The following is a 26,629-nucleotide window of genomic DNA, read 5'->3' on the forward strand; positions in this document are numbered from 1 at the left end:
TTGATCCTGACCGAACGTCCTGGCCAGCGCTTATTTTTCTGGGCCTAAACTTTCGTTATTTCGATCCTGAAATTGGCTGTCGCCGGATAATTTAAACGACCAGTCAGCATGCATGTGCGTGACCCCTATGGTGACCTAATAGCGGCCCCTTTAGTGGCAGCATGACTCGGCGAAGCTTAGGGGACAGTGAATGCCTTGAACATGTCACGTCCCACCGAGAACTATTTTAGGCCTGCCCTAGCAAGATTTTCAAGCAATAGCCCTAATTCACAATGTCTGTTAGGGTACTTGCCCAATTATTCTAACGCACGCCATTTTTTTCTTTTCAAGAAAATTGGGTTGAAAATTGCCTGTGTAATGCTAATCAGATATGAAACCAAAAGCCCGTTCGCGGTGTTCGTATGCTTTACTGCACAACATGGCTGTGTTGCGGCAATGCTAACTTAAACCTGGTGTGCGGCATAGCTGAGTTCACAAAACCGGTTGCCATTGGACCCTTGCCCATTTCTCTTGCTAAAATATTGGATGCACATTAGATTTATACATTGTTTAGGAGCTTTAATGCACGAGGTCGCGGGATTCAATCCCGGCCACGGCGGCCGCATTTCGATGGGGGCAAAATGCGAAAATACCCATGTACTTAGATTTAGGTGCACGTTAAACCCCAGATGGTCCAAATTTTCGGAGCCCCTCACTACGGCATGCCTCGTAATCAGAACTGGTTTTGGCACGTAAAACCCTATAATTTATTATTATTATTTAATGTCATTTGTATCTCATTCTGCTTTGGACACACAGAAAATTGACGTGCATTTGATTTGGCGGCATTTTAGAATCGGGCAAATATTGCGAAATTCATCAGTGATGTGCTCTGGTGTTTTTTCTGCATCTTGTTTAATTCGGCCCGCCGGATAATTCTATCAACTTCATTGATCCTGTCAAGGTCAAATTAACGTAAGTCAACTGTAGCATAGAACTACAGCTATAAAAAAATATACTGGAACTGCACTATCAGATCACTACAGGTATGGCAAGCCATTGTGTCTTCAAGTGACTTTTCTGTGTAGTCAGTCTCATTAACTTGCTGTCTATTTTCAGTTCCATACTGTCCTGTTCAAGGAATTCAAGAGCATCTTGGACGAGAGCAGAGCCACCATGAAAATGATTGAGCCACCCTTGTGGTGGTCTGTGCGACGTGCCTTAGACACGCGAATGAAGGTAAACCTGTTATATGCTCTTACAAGTGTTTTTTTTTAGCATCAGCTTCAACAAAATGTATTCAATACAGGAGAAAGGCTATGTTTCTACAGCTTAGTTTTAGCTTTATTATCCCTTTGAAGCTTCTCGATAATATATTCTACTCCTACAGTGACTCACTCATACGGGGAACTAGTCATTAGTACTTAGTTCAATATAACTTGGTCATTTCTTCTACCGTTTGCAAAAAATGTGGCCAGAATTGCACCAAACAGAAATGTCTAATTGTTACACTACTTAATCTACAGGCCTTTATTGCTAATTTAAGTTACTGTGAGGTCTTACGAATATACTAAGCCTTTGCAGAAAGCTTTCTAGCCATTTCATAGGTATGACAGGAGCTGATGAAAGTTTGCTTTCGATTATCGCAAGTTCAAAAGGGTAACAAGCAACAGCTGCTGCCAGGTAGACATTCGTGTTGGTAAGGTTCCATGGTGAAGTAGGGAAGCGCAATCAACACATACGAAGCCGAAGAAAAAGACAACACTCGTGTTGTCCTTTTCTTAGGCTTCGTACGTGTTGATTGTGCTCCCCTACTTCACCATGGAGCTGTCGTCAGCCACGCAGTAGCTTCAAAGCTTTTTTTGATCCTCCGAGGAGCTGGCAACTTGCAGTTTACTGTAAACGTACATTCAAATGTGGACAAGTTAAAAACGACTAGGATGTGTTGTTGCATTTCTAGGATTACCTAGCTGCATTTGTAACAGTGGTTCCAAAAATAAGGTCTCAAAATGTGCATTTAAGACTAATGTCATGCTTAGAAACCAGCTACAGAGCGATAACAAGCCATGCTTTTATGTACAGTTACTCGAAACTGTTTTTTTTTTTGGCCATGTTTTAAAGGGGTCCTGAACCACTTTTTATCAAATTCGAGAAATGCAAACTTAAAATAGACTATTCCATAAACACTATGCTGCAAAAAGTACTTCAATGTGTTCAGCAGAAGCGGAGGTATTGTCAATCAAACATTCCGCCCGCGGTGCTTCCACTCCTCCTTCAATGACTTGCACTGTGAAGGCTACAGCAGAGTGGGGCATGCCCACAGTGCGCAGTTCAAATTTGATTTTGGATGCTCACATAAATGCCACTACTTCAAATTTTGGCACCTACGATTCGCAAAACGTAGTTGTCCTCAGCGATCTGCAGTGCACTCAGTCACCGGACTTGTCACAACACCCCACGGCGGCCGCAGTATCTACGCTACATAGTAGACCACAACTACATGCAACTCTAGTGCATATGCGCAGTGTTTGCTTCGTGAACGACAAGACTTGAGCACGCTTTGTGTTCATATGCTCGAGTCAGACCGTGCTACTAGGTGCAGACCAGCTTTGTCCTTTACCAGCTTTACCGACGAATAGTGGCCGCACAAACTTGTGCATTTTGAAGCGCTATCAATAGCAAACGACGCAAAATCTGCCAAGGCATCTAACCAGGAGTGGCCAGGAGTGAGCGTGCGCTGGCAAGCGTGTGTGTGGTCTGACTTAAGTTTCACATGGTTCGAGGCTAGTTGAGTGTTCAATACTAGTCTACATTAGTGTGACCCAATGGCTACGACACCGATAAGCAGGGTGGCCAAAGTTTCATTCCAACGCGGGCGGCCATAGCCGAGCGTTAGCAGACGCGGCTTCTTCCGGAAGTATGTCATTATTATTGAAATTCGAAACCAGATTTTTACTTGCTTTAGCCTATTATTAAACTGCATCGGTAAATATGCACAGTAACAGTAGGAAGAAGTGCACTGATCCAAACACCCTTTATTGATGTCGGTCATTGGCCAATAGCAGCCGCATATGGGAATCTGCTATATTATGAAATAAAGCGTCCAGGAAAGAGTGAGGAGCAAGCTTCTGTTGAAAAAGTGTTTGAAAAAAAAATGGTACTTCGCACTCCGCTTGCAAGCTCCATGCGCCGTGCATGACTGCAAAATTTGGCTGAGATGTTCACAGCAGCGTATGCTACCCGCAAACTGTTTTTTCACAAAGCCCGAGAGGTGGTTCAGGAGCCCTTTAATTTATGCTGACAGTACCTTAGTGGCCCCTTTAGTGGCAGCATGACTCGGCGAAGCTTAGGGGACAGTGAATGCCTTGAACACGTCACCTCCCACCGAGAACTATTTTAGGCCTGCCCTAGCAAGATTTTCAAGCAATAGCCCTAATTCACAAGGCATACCATGACGGTATGCTTTCGAAGCATACCGTCATTGATCAATTTCTGTTCTTTTTCATGCACCAGTGAAAGTACTGCGTTTCGGTACATGGTTTCGATGTGTCAAATTTCAATATATGTGGTTATTTCAGCGAGCTGCTGATAAGTCGCTACAACAGCATGGGTCATGTTTTCAGCAGGTCACCCTCAGGGATATCAGTCTGCAATATCAGTTGGTGGAGGTTGCTGGCAAGCACTGTTGTCGCCAGCATTATTCTCACCTCACATAGTTGTGCTGTACATTAACGGCATCTACAGCAGAACCGCCTCAATCTTAAGAATGTCCACCATTGCATTGGGGCATCATATTGCACATTACAACATGCCAAAATGTCACTGAGAGCAGTCAACTGAGAACAGTTTGTTCCTATAGGTATCGCAACTGCAGCATTACAGTGATAGCTGTTACGACCCCTTCTCATTACTTGATATGACGATGTGGCTGGTATGCAACTGCTATCATGTCACAGTAAAAAAATTCACCGACGATTACGATACTCCCTAATGCAAAATTTGAGTGCAGCTGCGTAGGGATTTTCATTTCGCTATATATTGGCTGGTGCAGTTAATCTGTCTTATGCGACACGTTGTAAACGGAACGAAGTCTGGCGCGACTGCCTCGCTAATCAGGAGATCACGAGAGCCAGTGCGTGGGTAACACATGGGCGTGATTCACACCAGCCGTCACAGACACACCTCCACTTGTGCATCGCTTTGTTTCTGTATGCAGTGGAACCCCGTTGATACGTCGCGTTTTCGCGGTCCTGACCTAAATCCCATTGCCTTCCATGTACAGTGTAGACCACTTATAACGTAAGTCGCCGGAGTCGTGAATATCCGCACTATAAGCGGTACCGCACTATAACTAAAGCAACAATTTTCAAGGCCCGCACATATGCAAAACGTGCACCGAGCCGCCGCGAGTATGCGACAGTCGAGGAATGCGGCTAGAACGTTTGCATTCAATTTATAGTCGAATTTTGTTCATTCGAACCAAATCACGCCACGGCGCCTCCGACCGGCATTGCTCCGGCACCGCCATATAGTAAAGCTTAGGAGAGACCCCTCAATGTCGTGCACGAAAAAAAAGAAAGAAAAAAAAAACGCAGCGGAAATTTCACCCTCTTTGAAATGGTAAGGTCGCCGATTCTGCGTTGCGCCGGAACATGCGTGACCGTGCCGACATCTCAGCCACGCTACCGTAGCCACGCGTAGAAAATGGCAGTGAACCCTTCTTTCTCCTTTATGCGCTTCCTCTACTTTCTAGTCACGTGTTGACCTTGCACGCTGCGGCTACAGCGCAGAGGGAAGCAGCGGTGCTGTCCCAGGCCGGCCAACGAAACTGCCCACGCCGGTAGACGCCCGCTTCCCGATAACGGCAGAAAACAAAACTTCGTGGAGGTGGCGCCGGGCTGGCTGGAGTGGCGGCGGGCGCGCACGGTGACAGTCAAAAGTGAGGGAGCTATGAGGGAGGGCGAGAGGAGCCACCTAAGCGGCGGAGTTGCCGAGACAAAATCTGCTTCCCTGCCGCCCTCCTCCCTCACATTCCACGGTCTCCGTGTGCGCCCTTCGCTGTGCCGTGCCAGCGCCACCCGCTCGCTAAAGTTTCGTTTACTGCCGTTATCGTGAAGCAAGCGTTGGTGTTTTGTGGCCCTCGCTCGCTATGCGCGGTGATATTTCACAACTCGACTCGCACTCAAGATTCACTGGCTGTTCGTTCGCACCACGTGCCCTTCTCCTCCACTTCGTCTCTTCCTTCCTCGATCACTACTTGGGGCGCCCGTTTGAGGGGAGCATTCGCCGTCTCCGCTGACTTCCGTACTCCCAGGCAGCCGCACTGTAACTGGTATTTCGTTTCCCGCAACTGCACTATAAGCGATACGTGTATACATGGAGTGCTATGGGAAAATTAACGGGAGTCTGAAAAGACTACACTATATCCGGTCCTGCACTATAAGCGGTTACGTTATAAGTGGTCTATACTGTATTATGTTCCCCTTGATACGTCGCCAATCTGTAATGTTCCTGTATCTTACGTTGCCTTTGAACATGGCATTCACGTAAATTTAGCGGTGCAGCCAGCTTCTACGTTGCAGTAAGCGACCACGGTTTGCAGTAAGTAACTAAAGTTGCACAAGTCAGGTGCTGCACATGTGTCTAGAGCTGTTGGCTTCGCAGCTGACGTGAAGTGTATCAGTTAAAAGCCTACCGGGAACCATGCACACTGGGCCTGATCCACCGAGAGTAGCGTTGCATTTATTTTGGAGCTGGCAAGGGTCTTATATGCATAGCATAATCGCTGGTTCTCTTAAGTCAGCCTCGCCGCAATGGAGCAGTGTTATGCAGTGAAGCATACACAATATTGCAGTCAAGAGGGTTGAAAAGGGCCACTGTCGCGAAACATTGTACATGTCCCTTAATTATACATGTGTGCAAGCACCGTCCTCTGTCACAGTATAAGTGCTGAGACATCTAATAACTGTACTAGCAGCCATACAGAGCTGTTTCCGACATAGCTGTGGCAATTGGTGGCCTTCCTCACCGTTAAGTTTTCCCAGCTGTTACTTTTTTTTTCGCATTACCTTGCAAAAAGTATCAACGTGGTTCTACAGTATGGTATCAGTGGACGCGCTCGCCGCACGCCTTATCGATGGCATCATCGGTGAACAGATGACGCGCACTACCCTGGCGCCATCTCGTAGCGATCGTCATCGCAGAGCCCGTCTTGCACGGCACTGTGCTTTTCTCACGCTTTCGCCATACCCTCCTTCTCCGCTTTTCACCTCATGGTTCCGCTGCACCCTTTTCCTCCGTATTCCTCCTCGTGCGCTCTTTGCTATCGCCGTCTTTCATCCCCCATTGCGATCCGCGTGCGCCCTTTCACTCTTTGCTGTGCTCGTTCGCTCGGTTACATCGAGGGACGCCGATACTCAACGCAGGAACAGCCGCCTAAGAGCTGTGCTCTAAACAGTCAGCAGGTCAAAGAACAGTAGCAACAGCCATTCAAAAGTGTGTGCTGGAACATTTCAGTGGCTTTGCTACCAGGAGCCCAAGGTGGCTGTCCAGATAGCGCCATGCCGTTGTCGTCGGTTGTCATTAAGACAACTATCACTGTTTTGGGTGGCATCTGAAACTTTCCTCTCAACGGCCATCTTCAGTTTATTGTAAACGCATTTGTGTTGTTGTTTCTGCCGTGTTGCATAACAAAGCCTTTTGCTTCATGGGCAACAGGACTTGTTGGAGAGCATGGAGAATGTTTGGATGGGCTGCTGGAAAGGAATCTTTCATGGCAAGATTGTTGATGCTGACACGTACAAGGACCTGAGGAGCTCTGTAGTCCAGGTGGTTTCCAAGGCGGCCAAGCACAAGTTGGAGTGCTCCAACAGCCGGCTGCTTGAAGTGAGCTTACAGCCATTGTTGCTGTCTTTGCTTCTCCTGGTTTTAAGGCGCGAGTTTGTTTCCTGGCCATAGTCACTTATGTACTTAGATTTAGATGCACGTTAAAGAACCCCAGGTGGTCAAAATTAATCGGGAGTCCTCCACTACAATGTCTCTCGTAGCCGCAGGGTTACTTAAACCCAATGAATCAAGTGAATTCAATTGTTCTGGGTTGTTGCTTGTCTCTTGTGCTGGTAGCTGAGAAAATTCAAGAATCTGCAAACATCTGTGAGATAGTATATAAATTTACGAGGAAACTTATTAAACAGTTGTGACAGTGTGCGGAAGGACTAGTCTCAGGGAACTTAAACTGAGCAAACTGTTCCTTTTACTAACTCATGCCTACAAAAAGGTTGCAATTGGCAGTGACCAAAATGACATGCATCCTGTAAACAGACCTCTTAAGACCTCGGTGTTTGTTTGCCCCAAAAAATCCTGACAAGCCTTCCGTAGCCTCTGAAGATGGCAGTGTTCAACGATCTTGGATGCAGGGCTTCTGCAAGTGAAAGTAGCATCATGGTATATACTCGCTGTCGTAGCATAGAAGAAATAGTCTTAATAGTACAACCATAAACTGTTTATGCTTGTAAGCAATAGTCATTTGTAAAATTTTTGTTTGGTTCTAATTTAATTAAAACCAAAGTTGAGCACACATTTAAAGAAACTTTCAATGTAAGCCAGACTTACATTATCTAGGCTCCTAGAATAGGCTCCCCTCCTTTTCTTTTTCCAGCAATTCTTTGTCTGTGGAAGCAACATTCATTTCAAGTCTCATTTGGATTAAGCGGTTTTATTTCAAATGCACTGGAAACATACCATATTGACCGAAATCGGAGCTTGGTTTCAGATAACCAGAGTAACAAGCTACGAGAGTTTATGCTGTCACTATGTCACTGTTTACAAATTCCAATTTTGCGCAGGCTGTCATTGACTCAGCCGCAGACCTGACTGAATACCAGCTGTCCGTCGCAGTATGCCAGCTGTTTGGAATCCGCAGTTCACATGCTGCCCACAACGTCCTATGCAACCTCATCAAGTCGAAAGCGAGCCCAGACACTCCTCGGCACCCAGTTATACTCATCTTGGACAAGGCAAGGTTTATCACTGTCAACTAAATCCTGCTTTCTTACTGGTGGCTGAAGTTGCATCAGCTAATTTAGTATTCAGCTGAAGCTCATTGTAACATTGCGGAGTGAGAATACTATCATTAAATTGAATGCTCGTAAGCATACATGCTGATAATGGTGAAAATAGTTTGCATTTGGGCTTGCGCAAAATAAACTCAAGCATGACGCTTTTGATGGAGACATTTTCATAGCACGTAAACTGCTTGCCATAGCGATACATGGCACCTGAGCAATGCTAAATCGCACACCTTTTGCATGGTTGTTAATATGCTACCATGCAGCCGCTGTGACGACGCAGGATCTGTAATGGCTTTGTAGAAAAAGATCTCCAGTAACAATCGCACAAATTATTCTTCCACTCGCACTCATCTGTTAGGGCACAGTCGTGTTTATATTTGCATTAGGCCCTCTAAACTTTGCATTGTGTATTCCTGTACACGTTAACCTGGTCTGACGTGGCGTGTTATTGTTGTCCGGTGTGAATGTCTGTTTCATGCAAGAGACCCTTTTCATAATTTGCAAATGCGCTTGTCTGCACTGCACATTTGCCCAATTACGTAGCAGTCTTCATTTGAATGACGGGTGCCACTTAGTGCTAGTTGCACATTGTTTCATCACGAAAGTCACGTCAACATTTTCTATGTCGCAGTACAAGCAAACTGTGCTTTTTCATGCTGTTTGCAAAAATGACTATGCCACCATTACATGGGCAAACTGCCTCGCAAGGAAGCTAGCTTTACAATTATGAGGAGGGTCTAGTGGGCATGTCTCAGCTTGTTGTTGCGCACGTGGATACAATGTATGAGTGTGTACAAATGGACTGCCACTCAACCTCTTTGGCTGCATTGCAGGCTGTGCAAGCACTGCCCTGGGAGAGCACTCCAATCCTGCTCAAAAACTCTGTGAGCAGGGTGCCGTCCCTAAACTATCTGCGTGCCCAGCTTCTGCAATACCACTATATGGTTGAGAACGTTTACATGCAGCGCGTGGACACCACCAAGACCTACTTCATTCTGAACCCCACGAATGACATACCAAGGACGCAGGCCCAATTCGAGAGCATCTTTACTAGGCAAGTACTAGTTAAAGTATCCTTGAAAAGAAGTGTACAATCATTGCATTTTACCGTTACTAACATATGGGGCAGAAACTTCAGAAGATTGAGAAGTTAAGGACCATGCAACAAGTGAAAGAACAAAAAATGGTAGGCGTGACATTAAGAGGCAGAAAGAAGACAGCAGTGTGGACTAGACCAGATAGGGGTAGATTAGATCACTGCACGAGCTCGGGTTTACCCGAAAGCCCGAGCTCGTGCAGTGATCTAATCTAACCCTATCTGGTCTAGTCCACACTGCTGTCTTCTTTCTGCCTCTTAATGTCATGCCTACCATTTTTTGGTCCTTCACTTGTTGCACGGGCCGGGCCGGGTCGGGCCGGGTATAGGGCAGTTTTTTCACGGGCTCAGGCCGGGCTCAGGCACAGCATGGGCTTTTTGACCCGGGCTCAAGCCTGGCTCGGACTTTCTGGTAGTGTGCATGTAACCTGCAGCGAGTTATCCTCGCACGTCTCGACTCTGAAAAACCTGTTGCCCCGGCGCAGCTGGAAGCTAGCAGTGCTACTCCTGTGTACTTCCTTTTTCTTCCGTCGTTTTTTGCGGAAACCAAAGGATGCCATTGTATTCCTTACCTAAATCAATGTAATTACTGCTTCCAGCGCGGCGTAAGCACGTTCGCGACTTGCTGATTCTTCAAAGGCGAATTGGTAAAATGATGACTGGTAAGATAAGATAATTTGTCACGCGGCTGAAATATGGCACTGCATCCATCCATGATTGCATGCATGTTCTCAACCGGCCGCCTAGCAGCAGCGCATTACGCTGCACCTTGGAGGAACAAGAAGCTTTCATTTTCCATTTACTCCATCCATACGCTGTGCTCACGATCTGTCGTGGCTGCGCTTCGGCTAGAGTATATTAGAATACGGTTGAGTGGGACGAGCGGCTGGGGCGGCGCATGCTTTGCAGTGAGGCGCCTGACATGGAAAAATACTATGGCGGCTTAGCGATAGAAGTGGATTGGGCTGCATAAAAGTCGCGTCGTTGGAAACTGCTGGCGATACTGCTCAGCAGGGTCATTCGTACTACTTCGCACACTGGTATTTGCGTTCAGACCGCTCAAATGGTGTTCATAATTGCATATGACATCTATTTATGCCTTAAGAATAAATTCCTTTCATTCTCTTCTTTATTTTTTTTAATGCCACTCGGTGGTCTTTTCAGTCTCGGGCCGGTTTCGAGCCGGGCTTGGGCCAGGCTCGGGCCTAAGGTAATGGGGTGGCGGGCCAGGCCAGGCAAGTAACGTAGATTATTTCCGGGCCGGGCCCGAGTCACGCCATAAAAATTTTGGTTGGGCTCGGGCGGGCAGCCAGATGTAAAATCAGGCCCAGGCCGGGCCCGGACTGAAAAAATTGGCCTGTGCGGTGCTCTAGGGTAAATTATATTCTAGTTGACATTAAGAATAAATGGAGATGGGCAGGCCGTGTCATGCATTGGGCAGAGAATCCATGGTCTATTAGTGTCACAGAATGGGCGCCAAGCAAAGGAAAGCACAGTCGAGAATGGCAGAGAATTAGGTGATGTGATTATAAACTAAATTTGAAAATTTGCAGGCATAAGATTTGCAGACATAAGGTCAGAGGCAGTTGGCAAAATACAGGGGTAATTTGAGATTGATGGAAGAGGCCTTCATCCTGCAGTAGACCTTGGTTAGCTAATGATGACCGGTTTGTATTAAGGCAGTGAAATTCCAGCTCCAGCTCTTGGTTACTTTCTCTGGCATGAAATACAAACTGGGCTATGCATAACTAGTATTTAATAAAATGACTCTGCAGCTGCAACATCTGATAGATCATTGCCCAGTATTTTATATTGGCACTTTCTGCTCTCACTTGAATTGTAGTATTGTTATAAGGAGGAATGCCCCTTCCTGCATCAGCCTATATATTTTCATTAGAAACATTGTACTTCTAGGTTACACATCCACCATTCCTCTAACTCATCACACACTGTCCTCCAAAGCCTCAATTTTAATTGTTAATTGAATTTTATTAGTTAAATCTAAATTCCATTTGGGTTTTCTCACTGGAAAACCTCTTTTCATTTGTTTTACAATAAGTGCTAAGTCTGGTAAAACATTCGGTGGCATGTCTACCACCTTGCTATCTTTGTTATTTGGACTGTTTTTATTTCCCTCTGAAGTGTAAGACTAAGTATTCTGTTAGTGAGAGATTAGAGCAAGTGATACCATTTCCACTCACCTTATTATATGAGCTTTATTCCATGAAGCAAACATGCAGCTTTAGCCACATAGATTTGTTTGTCACGATTGGCAAGGTCCTGTGGGACCCTTACTTAAGCCATACACTGGATAGTTTTGGAGCCAGCAGTTGCTTTGCCTGAAACGTTGTCTGGCAGGAAAGTCAACAGATTTAGTTATGTAAAAGAAAGCCAAAAGATAGAAGACAATCCTGTTCTTTCTTTCATTTTTTATTTTTGCACGAATAAATACTTGGGCTCGAAAGAACAGTAACCAGTCTGCTTTAACAAAGTAAAGCTTGAAAATGAAGCTGTTTATCTCTTAGCAGTGTAGAGCTGCATTCATGCCACTTAAAATGCAACAAAAATTAGAATGAACTTAAAATTCAAATCCATTTTGTTAAATTGAGGGTCAGTGGGAAAACAGGTCAGAAGAAAATTTAATTATCCCCCTTTTATTTTTTTGACATCACATTAACGGGGCTCATGAAAACTGTAACATAAGTAGCGAGTGCATTTTTCGTGCTTTATTTTCGCTGTGATGAATCTAGTTCTCCTAATGCCTTATTTCTTTGTTTCTTCAGCTTGGGCTGGCAGGGAGTGACAGGCAAGCACCCTAGTAAGGAAGAATTTCAAGCAGCCCTCATTGGCAAGGATCTCATTGTGTAAGCATTTTTTTTTTCCTCACTTTTTGGCACTGTTTAGTCTTTAAGCTAAAGACGGGAATTCTCATCGCAATTGCTTCCTTTGAATGCTGCTACTGCAACCAGTTACCATGAATAACAATGCGCAATCCTGGGGGGTATTCTGTTCACCTATTAGACTGTCCAGCAGCAGTATTAGCAGCGACTGAAATGGAAAGTCTACTAGGTGGACTCTTACAGAATACTCCCCCCCCCCCCCCCCCCACTTGCAATGGGCAATAATATAACAGTATGATAGACCCTTTTCACAGAGCAGTTTGCTCTAGAGGAATGAAATGGCACTTTCGGTCGTACGCCGCATGGTGCCTTGGCGAAAGTGCACCAATACGAATTCATTACCTCGTCTGCCCTGCTACTGTGCGATCAGCTGCCACAAATGCAAATTGATTTTCGTTAATGCACTATTCTCCATTCATGCTGCAAAATCGTACAAAACATGATAAAAACATGATACAACACAGTACAGTTGACTTCATTTAATCTGATCAATTTTGTCGGCCCCGACAGGGTCGAATTATCTGGCGGATCGAATTAAACAAGATGCAAAAAAAATAGATAGCCCCTCCCCTGTCAAGGAAATGGGGGTAAGTGATGCGTGTGTGTTTCTTCAGTGTTCCTTGGAACGAATTGTAGTGACGAGTACCACATTGTGCTCGAACCATAACTGGTCGCCCGCACTGTAGCTGGCTCTGAAGTTCTGGTTGAGAAACTAGCGTTGAAACCTGGCCGTCGCACCGGGGCAGTTGGTGCTAGCATTGCCGAGGTGTGCACCGACGTTGTTGTGTTCCTGGAGGGCAAGACAACGCTGACATTTGGCCTCAACTCGGGGTCTGTGGCTGTTCGCTGACGTTGGGCCTCAACATCGTGCTTCCGCAACTTGGGGTCCGCGGCTCTTCGCTGACGTTTTGCCTGGGCTTCGGAAGCCCTCATGCTAGAATCGGCACATCGGTGACTAGCCCTTTCCAGAGCTGCGTTCACGACGCCATTGCTCAAATGCAACCTGCTCCTCGGCTGAACGCACCACGCGCGTGGCCTTCCTATTCGGTCGACGCAACTGATCTGAGGCGAAGGAAGCCCGGCAGAGCGCACGCCAACCCCTTTTCCTTCCCTTTCCCTCTCCGCGGCATACTAAACGACCCTGATTGGCCGTGTGCATCACGTGATCAGGCGTCAGCGCAGCTTTCCCTGCACCTGCTTTCTTTTTTTCCTTCCTTCCTTCCTTCTTTCTTTCTTGTCCCTGGCTCATACCCGCATATGCAATATGGGTATGCGCGAGTTTTTGTGTGACTACAACGCCACCGAAACTTGTGAGTCAATACAAGCTTCGCTTGAAAAAATGCCAAAACATACCACCGATTCATTTGGCAGTATTTGCCCTATCTGACACACCCCCGAATCATACACGCGTTCATTTTCTGTGTCCAAAGTAGAAAACTAACGTAGGAATGACATTATAAAGCTCCCAAACGAAGTAGAAATCTAATGTGCACCCAATTTTTTTAGCAAGAAAAATTGTATTACGGCTGAGCAGACTTTAGGAAACAGGCTGCCACTGTGCAACATCCATGTTATTGGTAAAGCTTATGAAAGCTGCAAAGCTGGTTTTGGTTTCGTGTCGCCGGTACCCAAGGGATCGCCATGAAAAGGGTCTGTATACAGTCAAACCCTACAATAACGAAAGCAAGAGACAACGGAATTCAAGCCTAAACAAAATATTTTCGTATGTCCGGTGAATGGCCATAGGATTCAATTTATTTATCTCTCGACAAGGAAACTTCACTAAACTGAAATCCTGCATCAACGAAACCTGCTCCCAAGCGGTACACCCCAAAATTATCTACCCGTGTATTGCCAACAGAGCACAATGAATGATAGATAGATAGATAAACTTTAATCCAAAGATAGTTTTGTCTTGCCCCAATGGGGCATCGCTAATGGTCGGGGCCCCTAGTCCAGGGCTCCGCTGGCTCTTGCCATCTTCTCTGCTCTTTGGATCAGCTTGAGCTGGTCGTCGAGGGCCGAGCTGGACAGCAGTGCCTCCCATTGCTCCCTCGTGGTGTTCGTGTCATGGTGTTCTATGTTGTGTAGCGTGCACTCCCACGTAATGTGGTATAGGGTTGGTGTGGCCCCACACCACAGGCATTCGTCCCTGTAGGCTGTGGGGTGCATGCGATGTAATATGTGTAGGTTCGTGTAAGTGCCTGTCTGGAGCCTACGCCAGGCAGCGGCATCCTTCGTCTTTAGTATTCAATGGGGTGAGGGATATCGCAAGCGACTCCCTCTGTGGTAGTTCAGGATTGCTGAATACTCGGGGTCAACTGGGTCAGGGTCATCTGCAGTCGGCGTGATGAGTGCTCAGTTATGTGCAAATTCTCGAGCTGCTCTGTCGGCATACAGGTTACCCGTGATGGCAGCGTGACCCGGTATCCAAATGATGCTTATGATGGTGTTGTAGTCAGTGTCCTCCTTGGGTATTTGGGCTAGGACTTGTGCCGCAGGTCTTGCGATTCTTCCCTGTAGGAAGTTGCGGCAGGCCTGCTGGGAGTCCGTGAGGATCGTCAGTGGTTTGCTTGCGTGCTGGCCTTCGCGGATGGCTAATGCGATGGCCAGCTCTTCTGCTTCCGTGATCGTGCAGGGGCGGGTCGATGCACTGGAGGTGACGTGGCCTCGGCGGTCGCAGACCACTGCCACTACGCCCTTTTTCTTCGTTCCGTACATAGCAGCATCCGTAAAACGGGCCGTGGTATCGAACCTGAATGTTTTCTCTATGTATTGGGCCCTCGCTTTCCTCCTTCTGGAGTGTAGGTTAGGGTCCATGTTGCGTGGTATTGGGGCAATGTGATACCTGTCCTGGACGTAAGTGCATTTGATCATTCATTGTGAATCATCACAATGAATGATCAAATGCACTTCCTGCCCACTTAATCTGTGTAAAATACTATCACAATGCTTCGGAAGTGATCGTGTAAGCCGGAAACAAGTCATGGCAGCCATCTTGTATGTTGTCACCCGTTTCAAATGGCATGGTTACATCAGTCTCCTGACATGTGACGAGGGTTCTTGCATACCTAGCACAGTGCATAATCTGCAGCTCGGCGAACAAAGTGCAGCAAGAAGAAATCCACATTCCACAGAAACCTACATGAATTTGAGGCGACGGCCACAGGCGGAGTAGCCAGGCCTCCGGCCGTGATAAGTGATCATCCGCCAATCCGCGTCTCCTGCTTCAAGAATGTTGGTTTCGGTACCACCCAACAGGCATCAAGTGCTGGTTCGGCATCGCCGGACAAATTTGTATGAAGGGGCCATTTTCTCAGTTAATCGCTTTTAGGCATACAAGATACGATCACGTTTGCGTTTGGCACTGGGCGTATTGGAATCTACAGGCAACAGCGTGCACTGGAGGAACACTGCTGCTTGTGTGGAACACTGTTGCACCGGATCAGGTGCCGAGTTATGCGAAATCGCGCAAAGGTGATCGTGGTCTACGAAATTCTCGCGAAAGCACATTTTTTTTCACTTTACTCACCGATTTCGTTATTGCGGGGTTCAGCTATCGGGGTTCAGCTATCTGCTCAGTTGACTTGACAGACTGAGTCTGTCAAGTCAACTGAGCAGTGTTCTATATTGCATTGTCCTCTGCTTTGAATGTAAGAAATGCCATTGTTAATCACACAGTATGCTGTGCTACTGTATGATTAGCTATGACATGAACTTAAAAGCAGAGGCATATTAAAGCTGGAATTTGGATTCCTGCATCCACAGTTTCTCATTACATTGGTATAGTTTGAAATGGTATGACGCAAGGGGCTTTCTCAGACCTATGCAATTTTTGGGGGGCAATATGCATTATGTGTATTAGTATATTTCTCCAGGACACGTTGCTAAGCTAGTTGGTACATGATAGCAAAGAAGTAGATATTTGCGCGAACCGGATAAACACAAAAGGAACATGCACTTAGGCAGGACGTCCTGACATATTCAGCGCCCATCCTGTCTATGTGTACAGTTAACATCCGAAAAATCGGGCATTCCAATAAAACTAATGCATGCCTTTAACTGTTCTCAAGGGCTCAAATCACAATAGCTTTAAAGGCCTGCCAGTACAATTATTGGGCAATCTCGGTGGTCGTATTGGGACAGGAGATGTTAGGCGCACGGGTGTATAATTAAGGAACACTTAATGTCCCGCGACAGTGGCCCCTTAGCACAATTGGTATACTTCACCGCAATACACAGTGTGTGCTTGACTGCATAACCCTGCTGTATTGCGGCGAAGCCGACTTTTTGGAACCGGCATTATGCAACGCCAAGTCCTTGCTCTGCTCTGCGCGCTTGGATGCCATCGGCAAGAATGATGAAGCCGTAGTCACCGCTATTGCCAACAGTAGCGAATCCTCTAGATGAAAAACACGGCACCAAACGGCAGGAAGCTTGATAGCGAACATTGAAACAGCTAGGGCTAACATGCTTTAGCTAGGACTATCAAAAATCTGTTTGAATAAAAGAGTGGGTTATTTGTTATAGAATGTCCAGATCTTGCAAAAACATTTATAAACACGTCTTTGCATGTACCCTCGTCTGCTGTTATTTTTACTTCCGTATGATAAGAAGGGTTAGGATATTTTTCCAGTGTTGTCAAAAGTTTTTGGGGGAAAAACTTTTCGCATGTGTGTTTCTTTTTTTTTTTTTTCCACGGCTTCAAAATTTCGGGTAATTTTACATCACTAAATCCTTGTACATTCGTTCTATGGAGTATGTGGCAGTGTCGCGAAGGCATCAGAATTCTAAGGCACATTCAAAAATTCTGGTAGCCGAAAAATCTGTCATTGTCTGTATATTACTTTTGCGGTCATCTCGTTCACACAAAATATCTACGTAGGTATTTACTATTTTTCCGAGTGTGGTGTACATGTCTGGGGCACTTCAAGTGAGTACAGTGGAATCTCATTGATACAATCTTCTGAGAGACTGGAAAATAAATTGTATCATCCGAAAATCATATCCAACCAAATCGTATTATCGGGAAAAGAAAAATGTATCATCCCGGAAAAGCGTATTACACAGAATCGTCTCAATGAGGTTCCACTGCATCTGGTATACTGTGCCTTCCCTGCATTACAGAGCTTTATTCCTGTGCTTGCTGTTTGCTTTCACTGTGGCTTTGCAAACGTTTCATTGCCTATGCCACTGCCTCCATTGCAGCTACTGTGGCCACGGATCAGGGCGTGAGTACCTCGTGAATGATGTCATAGAGCAGATGCGCTGCCGTGCCTGCCCCATGTTGATGGGCTGTGGCAGTGGTCGTCTGAAAGTGTTTGGACAACAGATCGAGCCCTTTGGAGTGGTCCTCCAGTACTGGATCGGAGGCAGGTTAGTAAAAGCTCGCACAAAATGAGTTACATTGTTGCTCTTGGCATACACTGAAAGACCTTTTGAGCATGGTAAATGTGTTTGGTTGCTAGATAATGCCCTCATGAACTCCCATGCCAGATGTTGTGCCTTTACATCCAGCACAAAGTCTGTCGTTTTATGCAAAAACCTGCCTGCTCTTTCTTATAGCTACTTTATATCTCCTCCATCTTTTGCGCTTGTTGTGGCATACTGATAACCATGATGGTTATCGACCATATAAATTCTTTAGGCACCACAGCTAAGGCAGTGATGCCATCTTGTGTTTGAGGAAAATACCACACCTGCCGCGGTACCCCAGCGGCTATGGTATTGCACTGCTGAGCTCGAAGTCTGTCTTGATCACAGCCACGGCAGCCATAGATGTGAGTGAAATGTAAAAACTCGTGTACTTAAATTTCAGTACGTGTTAAAGAACCTCGGGTGGTCAAAATTAATCGGGAGTCCCCCACCACGGCGTGCCTCATAATCAGATCATAGTTTTGGCACATAAAACCATAGCATTTAATTTAAAATTAAATTTTTAGGACAATATCATTGCACCAATGCCCCTCGTATGGGGTAAGTTTCATCAGTAAGAATCATCATACTTACTGGTGCAGCAGACTGATCTCTGAGCTCATGGCATTATGAAAGCTCAGTATAACAGTGGGTAAAGCAACATGTGTATTGCTGCACACACAGACACTGTGGCAAAAGGCCATAGAATTGTTGCAGGAGTGGCATTTGAGTGCCAGTAGCTCCACTCACATGAGGCGCATTAAGAAAAACTCTTCAGGAAAATATTTGCGAGGTGAAGCCTGTGCCATGGACAAGCTGGGTTTGTCCACGTTTCTGGTAGAAATAGCCAAGGCTAAGCTCGTTTACAGTACTTTTTATTTTCTAGGTATGCCATGAACAAGGTAGTTTCATCTCGGTGCTTTGTTGTGCTTCTGGGATATGGCAGCACAAGCAGGAGTGAGTTTATTGTGGTGGCGGAAGTAAAACATGTTGGCAAGTGGAGTTTCAAATAATTTGGCCATTTTTGGTCAGGACTTGGAATAATAGTGTAGCACAGTAGAGATCACATGCACAATTTTCACAATAGGTGTTGTGGGGCTTCTTTACGAACAGCACAGCAGATATGGAGAGAGAATATGCCTTTCGGCGTAGCAGTAATGGTGCCTATGAACATCATATATTCAAACGTACACAATTTTAAAGTAATTTAATGTCGCTTACTTCAGAGCATATACCTCAATGGGAAACTTGAAGCCAGTCACTGCTGAAGGCATGTCCACACGGCAGCAATCCTGACAACCACCAGTTTCAAAATATTTATGTCCAAAATCTGCCATAAAATGAACAGATTTTACTTGGAAACCTTGCACATTGCGAGGCAGAAATACCGAAGTTGAACGCCACAGCAGTTTACCACAACTTTGTGGATGGATATCTTTGTGACCATGCTCTATGGTGTGGACTGGCTTCACCACTGCCTGCACAAATACTAACATGAGTAAAAGGAGAGCCTATATGTCAAGGTAACAAACCTTCCTAAAAGTTGTTTGTCCCTACTTATCCTACAACTTTCTGCGAAATATAGGCTACAAAAACCGCACAGCCACAGCAAGAAGTTTATTTTTATTTTCCCCATCACTTCTAAATGGTGTACATGCTTTGGTGTACTGTATCTCGCTTAGTTTTTAGAGAAACTGTTTAATATTTCAACTGGTATGTGTTTGAGCAAAGTAAAGAACTAAAGCAATAAAACCATTCGAGGTCAAGTCTTTCTTGCCAGTTAAAGGATTAAAGAGCCCGAAGTGGCTGAAATTGCCCAATCTGGAGCTGTCCACTACAGTGTCTCTTGTAGTGCTAGTGCTTATTATTTTGTACATTAACCCTGTAGTAGTGCCCAAACACAGTTCCACATCAAGGAATATTGGAGCAACTTGTTTTACCTTCATTTCTGGCGTACATTTGTGCAAGAAACAATGAAATGCTATTCGAGTTATAACTTCATTACTGCAGTAATTAGTTTATGGATTGCTGAACAATCCACAACTGAAAGCACGTAGCCAATATAGTAGCATTGTAAGTACAGTGGAATATCGATGATGCGAATCTCACGGGGTCACGAAAAATATTCGTATTATCCGAATTTCGTATCATCGAAACACAACTAAAACTAGCTAAATTCATCAGATCGCGCAAATCGCAAAAAAAATTGATTTTTGAAAACCACGCTTTTCGGTATCTGCAACGCCTAATCTACGCTGTATCAAAATGGTTTGGCTGAAAACGCACTAAAAGTGGCCAAAAAAAATGAATTCATCAGTGCGCAGGGCGAGAAAACAGCTTTAAATCACGCAAAATCACCGCAGTTCAGTAAGACATATCTCGTATTTCCCCCCACCGAGCGCTGCCATCTTGGTATCGTTCGAAAGCTCAAGGTTTCGCCGTTCCGCTTCTTAATTCGTCCGTCGTCGCCATCTTGTAACAAATGCACAAACACAAAAGAAGCGCGGGTCTGCGATAGGTAGTCACACGGGCTCTCCGATGAAAGCGGGCCTCCGATTAGCTGCTGTGCTGAAAGGCGTCTCTCCATTGGTTGCTGCTGTGGCAGGGGCAAGATGGCAACCGCAGTTGTCTGCTTCGTAAACCACACCGGCGTCTTCACTTGACATGCAGAATTCGGACTACTGAGAGCTTCCAGGTTAGTGATGGATCATCGCTCGTTGGAGAAGAAATTTTGGACGAAGCACGCCTTTGGAATATGGAAGCACAAGCCTCCTACGTCAAGTAAAATATGGCTATTAGTGGGAGAAGCGGAGGAGCACCCTGACTGAACGTGCCGCGCCACCTTGCACCGTGGATTACGTGCCTGCGTTATCTTGCACCGTGTGACTCCAGCAGCGAAACCGACAATCGCCCTGTGCCATCGGCACTGATAACGCAGTCGACGGAAGACGCACCAACGGAGGCTCCCGCACCTCGGCGTACAGTCGCGCGAATCAGCCGAGATCGTATCTCGGTAGACATAACTCGCTGCGACTAGGCAAAATGGCGCAAACACAAAGAACGCGGCCTGAAGCATGGCAGCCACTCCATCCGATGGGCCGCCGAAAAGGAGAAAAAGCACAAAAGCAACAAAAGTGCCGGCGCTTCAAACTCTTCGCGCCCAGTCGCAGCATCCACGCTGTCCGGTGCCGCCTCCACGCGTCCGCACCAAAAGAGAAAGGAAGAAAGCGAATGACTGCGCGCTGTTCTCTTTCGCGGCCGTCGGTGGGGAGACGTTTGCTCGTATCAACCGACGCGGGTCGAAAATCGATTCGTAACAACCGTTCTCTAGCACGTTACAAAGTAATGGGGCTCGGCTGGGACCACGAGAAAATTCGTATCATCCGGAAATTCGTATTAGCCGTGATCGTATTATCAAGATTCCACTGTACTTACAGCACGAGCAGACTCAGACGGAGCAAGGAATGAGACAGCGCAGAAATGGGCAACTTGCTCGATCTTAGTCTGCTCACGCTGTGTCTATACTTGCAGTGTCACACCAACTAGGCAAAAAAAAAAAAGTGCTAGCTATATAGTAGCATTTTTTATATTCTGGAGAGAGTGAAGTTTCCCGTGCCTAAATCAGAATGTTGAGGTATCAAAACAGCGTAGCTTGTATAAGTGAGGAATTACAGCTAGGCTAAGCCCCGTCAGTTAGTCAATCTTCTAATGGTGCACGGATGGTGTCCTGCGCAATGATCGCTAAAGAACACCGATGCATTAACAGCCTTGTGCCCTGCTATCTTTTGACGCATCTTTTGTCACTGACCTTCCAGCCCCTCCGTGGTGGCCAACCTCTGGGACGTCACTGACAAAGACATAGACAGATTCACCGAGACTTTTCTCAGGCATTGGGTTCCCGAGATGGGCTCTGACACCCACATCTCGGACATCACCACAGCCGTCCAGCTCAGCAGGAAGAGCTGCAAACTGCAGTACCTCGTCGGCGCCGCTCCTGTTGTTTATGGACTGCCTGTACAGAGCAAGAACGTTCAGTGATTCTAGTGCATCTTCCTTGCAAAATAGTGTGCTGTGTGTGTGTACAGTTCTAGAAGAATGCAAGACGTTTGTGTAAATACCACAGTCCCTTAATACTATTAAGGACCCAGAAAGTACCATGACAGTGGGCTTTCTGTATCATTGCTCTATCAACCTCTTGCTCTTGTGAGTCAACACAATGGATGCATTGCCTCATGTAGCGCCTCGGCTAGCATATGATCCAGTCGATAGCCATTTCCATACCTTTACTTTCCCCCGTGAAAGGAGGAGCAAGACATGTTGACAAATAAAAATCGTACAGTCGCTACACGCTGTGAATGTAGCAGTATTACTTTGCTGGATGTCAATAATCAAGTGAATGAAACTGGCCCGAACTCGATGCATTTTTAAGTGTGAAAATAAAGGATGTGTGAAATAGTACCGGGTGGGGGTTTTTAGGTTGGCCAAACTAACTTTTACATGCAGTTCAGAAATTCATTTTCCACAGGTGGTACATTTTTATAGGCTTAATTTAGTGATATGCAAAAGTTGAAATTGCATTGTAAATAGTGTTGTAGCAGTTCTTGTGCACTTTGGTTCTTCCTATTGTCATAGAAAACACATATTTGCCTAATGTGTGTATTAAATGCTCTGCCACTTATGCTAAATTTCCCACAGGACTGTAAATTTCATTGATCAAGATAGATTATTCTGAGCGGCACAAGTTCAAAAGAACATAAAATGCCGCTGTCATATTTATTCTGTTATTATAGCTCGTGGTTCTCTGGTATGTGAAATGTGTCGGACATTCCGATAAAACTAATGCATGCCTTTAACTGTTCTCAATGGCTCAAATCACAATAGCTTTAAAGGCCTGCCAGTACAATTATGCATCCATCTATCCTATCAAGCATCCATTCACATCAAGCATCCATTGAACAAAAAGTACCAAACCTGGTTACTTTACATTTTTAGCTCTGACAAATTTTGTTGTACTACACATGCATATAAGGAAATGCAAGTTCATTTTTAAAATGGTGTTGTGTTCTTTTTTTCCAAGTTAAGTGTTAATATTCTCGAAACGAATACACATTAAATATTATGAACTACACACTTGTAAACATAGCATGCATAAATTTTTGTCTGCAGCTTCAATATACATTCCAGCATAAATAAAGGCACAAAAGCTCCATTTCTTGAGGCCATGTAACTGCATATGAGAAGTCAAGCTGCATGCAAAGAAAAGTGCCATTTCTGACCAGTAGATACAGTTAAACTTTGATACAGCAAACATGGATATGACTTATCTGACGTGACGAAGTAAATCAATTTTTTTTTTCTGTCAATGACAGCATGTATGATCATAACGAGTACAGTAGAACCTCGTCGATACGATCCCGTTACGTACGGTTGCCCAGCGTTCGCGATCGCGAATGCAAAAAATGACCGAATTGAGTGACGTTATATTTTTTTACCGGTTCATACGGTTCCGGGAAACACGATCTTTTGGTACCATCGTTCAGTGCATCGCCAAAATGCGGTCGTATGGTACGTTTTCCGGCCGCTAGATCCCATGTAAACAAGAAAAGGCACGCGCGATTGAGACTAGTCGCTCGTCGCATCACCTTCACCGCAATACTCGCCCACCCGTCTCAATGCGAAAACGGCAGCGCGCACCCAGTTTCTTATCCCGGTACCAGCAAATCTCCTTCCAGGTCGTCGCGCGTGCCGCATTCACGGCCATCGCCGCCAACTTCATTGTGACAAGCATCCTTACTAATCTGTTTTACAGCGCATGGAGCGTACTGCACGCTTTTAGGAGATAACCCAAACACACCGCCATTCCCTGATGCCGGTACCGCGATTGAGTGTCACGTTTTGCCCCGGTGGTATCTGGCATCGCCTGCCAGCTCGATTTCGTTGCGGATTCCTGTTGCGTTGTTTTAAAACATTACGCAATAGGAAAACAACAAAACGCGTCTTCGGCCGCCCGGGCCCCACAAGCTAATTGCCAATTGTCTCAACATGTTGGGTTTCAAAATGGGCATCACGAGTTTAAATAAATTCATTGTTCCCTCTCGTACGAACAATGCAGGTACTCCTAAAGAGTAGGCAGAGGTGTTGTGCACCTCTCCATACCCCACTCTATATTCAAGAGCACTGTATCCTCTTGGTGGCAGTTGCCAGCCTGCTCCATCCCCATTAAGGGGGGACGCGGCTTTCGCATCGCGAAAAATGGCAAAAAAATCGATTTTTTGAAAATCACATTTTCAGTTTCTGTAACTCTTATTCTATCTGATTCCGAAATATCATCACTGAAAACCAAGTAGAAGTGCTCTAAAAAAATTGTTATATCAGCCAAGGTGCCGAAAAATTGCGCGGAAATCGCGAAAAAACGGCGTTTTTCAAGTCACGATATCTCCGGAACGGCGCAGCCGAGCGCCGCCATCTTGGTCTCGTTGGAAAGCGCATTTCTCCGTCTTCAAATCTGCCGCTTCAGCTATCTCCTCCATACAGAAACAAGCACACAAAAAGCAAATGATTGAAGGTCGTGCCGGAGCCACCGATTGGCCGCGCCCGCCACGTGACTCCAGCGCGGTTCGCCATTGGTCCGGTGCTCGCTCCGTGATGGCGTCGTCTGCTCCGCTTGTTGCGGTCTCCTCGCGAGCTCCGGACAGTTTCCATAATCTCGACGAGTGTTAAAGCGGGCGCTACGCGGACATCGCAGTAGCGTGGCCGATTCCGCTTTTTGTGGACGTCTCAGACCCGCGGCTAAGCATTCCGAGCATCGGTGACGCGGACTTCGCGACCGAGCTTCGGGCACGGAATGCTCGGACACGCGGCTAAGCCTTTCGCGCGTAGGCGTCTCCGACTCGGCGATGAAGCACATCGCGCGCGGACTTCTCGGATCCTTGCCTAAGCATTTCGCGCGTCGGCACCTCGGACTGTGTGACTAAGCTAATCGAGCATCGACTCGTCGAGCCCGCGGCTAGGCATTTCGCGCGTCGGCACATCGCTCATCGAGTGTCGACTCCTCGGACCCGCGGCTACGCACTTCGCGCGTCGACTCCTCGAGCGTCGACTCCTCGAGCCCGCGGCTAGGCAATTCGCGTGTCGGCACATCGCTCATCGAGTGTCGACACCTCGAGCGTCTATTCCTCGGACTCGCGGCTAGGCATTTCGCGCGTCGGCACCTCGGACTGCGCGATTGAGCTTACCGAGCGTTTGGACCCGCGACCAGGCATTTCGCGCATCGGCACCTCGGACTGCGCGACTAAGCTCGTCGAGCGTCTTTTCCGCGGACCCGCGACGACGCATTTCGCACATCGGCACCTCGGACCCGCGACTTGGCACATCGCGCGCCGACTCTATTATCGTAATGCCACGATATCTCGTAACAATACCTATCATACCACCCCTTTAATTCATAAAGAGAACCTCGTCATGAGCTCTATTCACTAGGCCACTTGGGCTGGCACAGACACCTGGCTGCAGAAGTGAGGCATGATACAAAAGTACAGGCTGGAAAGCACCTAGCAGCTGCATTGCTGCCTATCTATCAGTGGCTCTCCTAACCTCCATAGCCATTGGCAATGGAAGATGATTCAGAAGCCTGCTGAGAGCCTTCATTCAGTAACATGGTCGATTCTACCAAAAGAAAACAATGCCTCACTGACTGCACTAGAGGCTGCTATCAATGAGGCAGTCTGCAGATACAACACTAGAACTACTGTATATTTATGCCCACATAGTTCTGCACCTCACTTGGTTTGAAACCCAGGCACCATGCTCTTTGTAGAGCAGCAGTAAAGAATGCCATACAAACATGAAAAAGGCAGAACGAAGGCTCAGCAGACCAGAGGCCACATGTCCAAGAAGCCCCACGTCACAAAACACATCAAAGATTACAACTTTGGTGCGTTTTAGAGAACTGAAGAGAAGGTGCAACTTTGAGAGCCGTTTTCTCAAAACTGTTTTTTCGCCTTTCTGCTCAGTTTCTGGAGCTGATTTCTTCGTTACCGTTTAGCCAATTTTGATTCTGTTTTTTTTTTTTTTTTTTTTTTTTGTCACGTTCCTTGGACTACAGTGCAGGTCGAGACAGTCTCGCATTTTTATCTTGACGTTTTATAAATTTATGGCATGGCTATTCGTTCACCCCGAAAGTGTGCTTGGTGCGAAGGTAACTTGAAAAATGACTATCTAAAAAATTTGTGTTGCGAAAAAAAAAAGTAGGACTGTCACGACCTTCAGCACGCATTGAGCTATGCAGTCAATACTCAACGAGCCTTCCATCATGTTTTTTAAGCTCCCTAGGCCCTCCAGAAAGTTCAAGAGAGAAAAATTCTGCTCAATAAAATGTTCTCAAGGTATCACTCTGAAACTTTTATGGAAGTATCAGGGAGACATTCTAAACATTTGTGCCAATTTTCATCAAAATCCATGAAGAAATCAGGAAGTTGATTTTCAAAGCCACGTCCCCCCTTAACTGCGAAGCACTTTAGGGGCCCGGGCTGTCGGCATCCGTCGTGATCATGCTCGCAAAGTGCTCACAACAGGGTCAAAACAAGTGCAGAATTGATAAAAACCAGTTCAAAATAAACTAACATGATCCAGAATAGTTTAAAAGACAGGAATAATCAAGCGTTAAGTGCATTAATGAGAATAAACTCGTTAAAATCTGTTCCAAAACGCCAGACTGGTACGCAGCGCAAGAGCGGCGCAAAACGCAGCGCAAGAGCGGGCGCCAGCACCCCATAAGCGCTAAAGCGCATTTAACAAGCACTCGATTGCTCCTCTGTCCAGTGCTACTCCAGCACCGGCGCATCATTGCGTTGCACTTCCCCAACAACAGGTTTCACGTTAGTGGAGCTGCGTTAGCGCTGGTTTAATTTGAACTACACAACCGCAGGATTTGAGCAGAATTGGAACTACGTTAATTGCATTGGATTTGAGATGGATTGGAACTGCATTTGAGCTACATTCTGAAACTGCTCGGAGTTGCCACAAATCGCCTAAACCGCAACCGAATAAGCCATCGGGTTTTTTCCCTCTCTATATACTGTATATGTACGTCATGTCGAATGATATAATACTGCCACACCTTGGGGCAGTTGAGGTTACTAAATCTTAAATGAAATTCGGTTAGCCAAATA

General features: G+C 46.1%; 1 protein-coding gene across 1 annotated transcript in view; it reads left to right on the forward strand.

Annotated features, from left to right (window-relative positions):
* Window positions 1-22,664, forward strand: part of LOC119455692 (uncharacterized) — a 101,370-nt gene extending 78,706 nt beyond the window's left edge. Inside the window, exons 22-28 of the mRNA XM_049668957.1 lie at window positions 1,099-1,218; window positions 6,697-6,864; window positions 7,824-7,994; window positions 8,882-9,102; window positions 11,928-12,008; window positions 17,253-17,420; window positions 21,275-22,664. Of these exons, the coding sequence (XP_049524914.1) occupies window positions 1,099-1,218; window positions 6,697-6,864; window positions 7,824-7,994; window positions 8,882-9,102; window positions 11,928-12,008; window positions 17,253-17,420; window positions 21,275-21,497 (1,152 nt within the window). The 3' untranslated portion in view covers window positions 21,498-22,664. The remainder of the gene's footprint in view (window positions 1-1,098; window positions 1,219-6,696; window positions 6,865-7,823; window positions 7,995-8,881; window positions 9,103-11,927; window positions 12,009-17,252; window positions 17,421-21,274) is intronic.
* The last annotated feature ends 3,965 nt before the right edge of the window (window positions 22,665-26,629 follow it).

This window comes from Dermacentor silvarum, chromosome 6 (assembly GCF_013339745.2).
Source record: "Dermacentor silvarum isolate Dsil-2018 chromosome 6, BIME_Dsil_1.4, whole genome shotgun sequence".
In the NCBI taxonomy this organism is placed as follows: Eukaryota; Metazoa; Arthropoda; class Arachnida; order Ixodida; family Ixodidae; genus Dermacentor; species Dermacentor silvarum.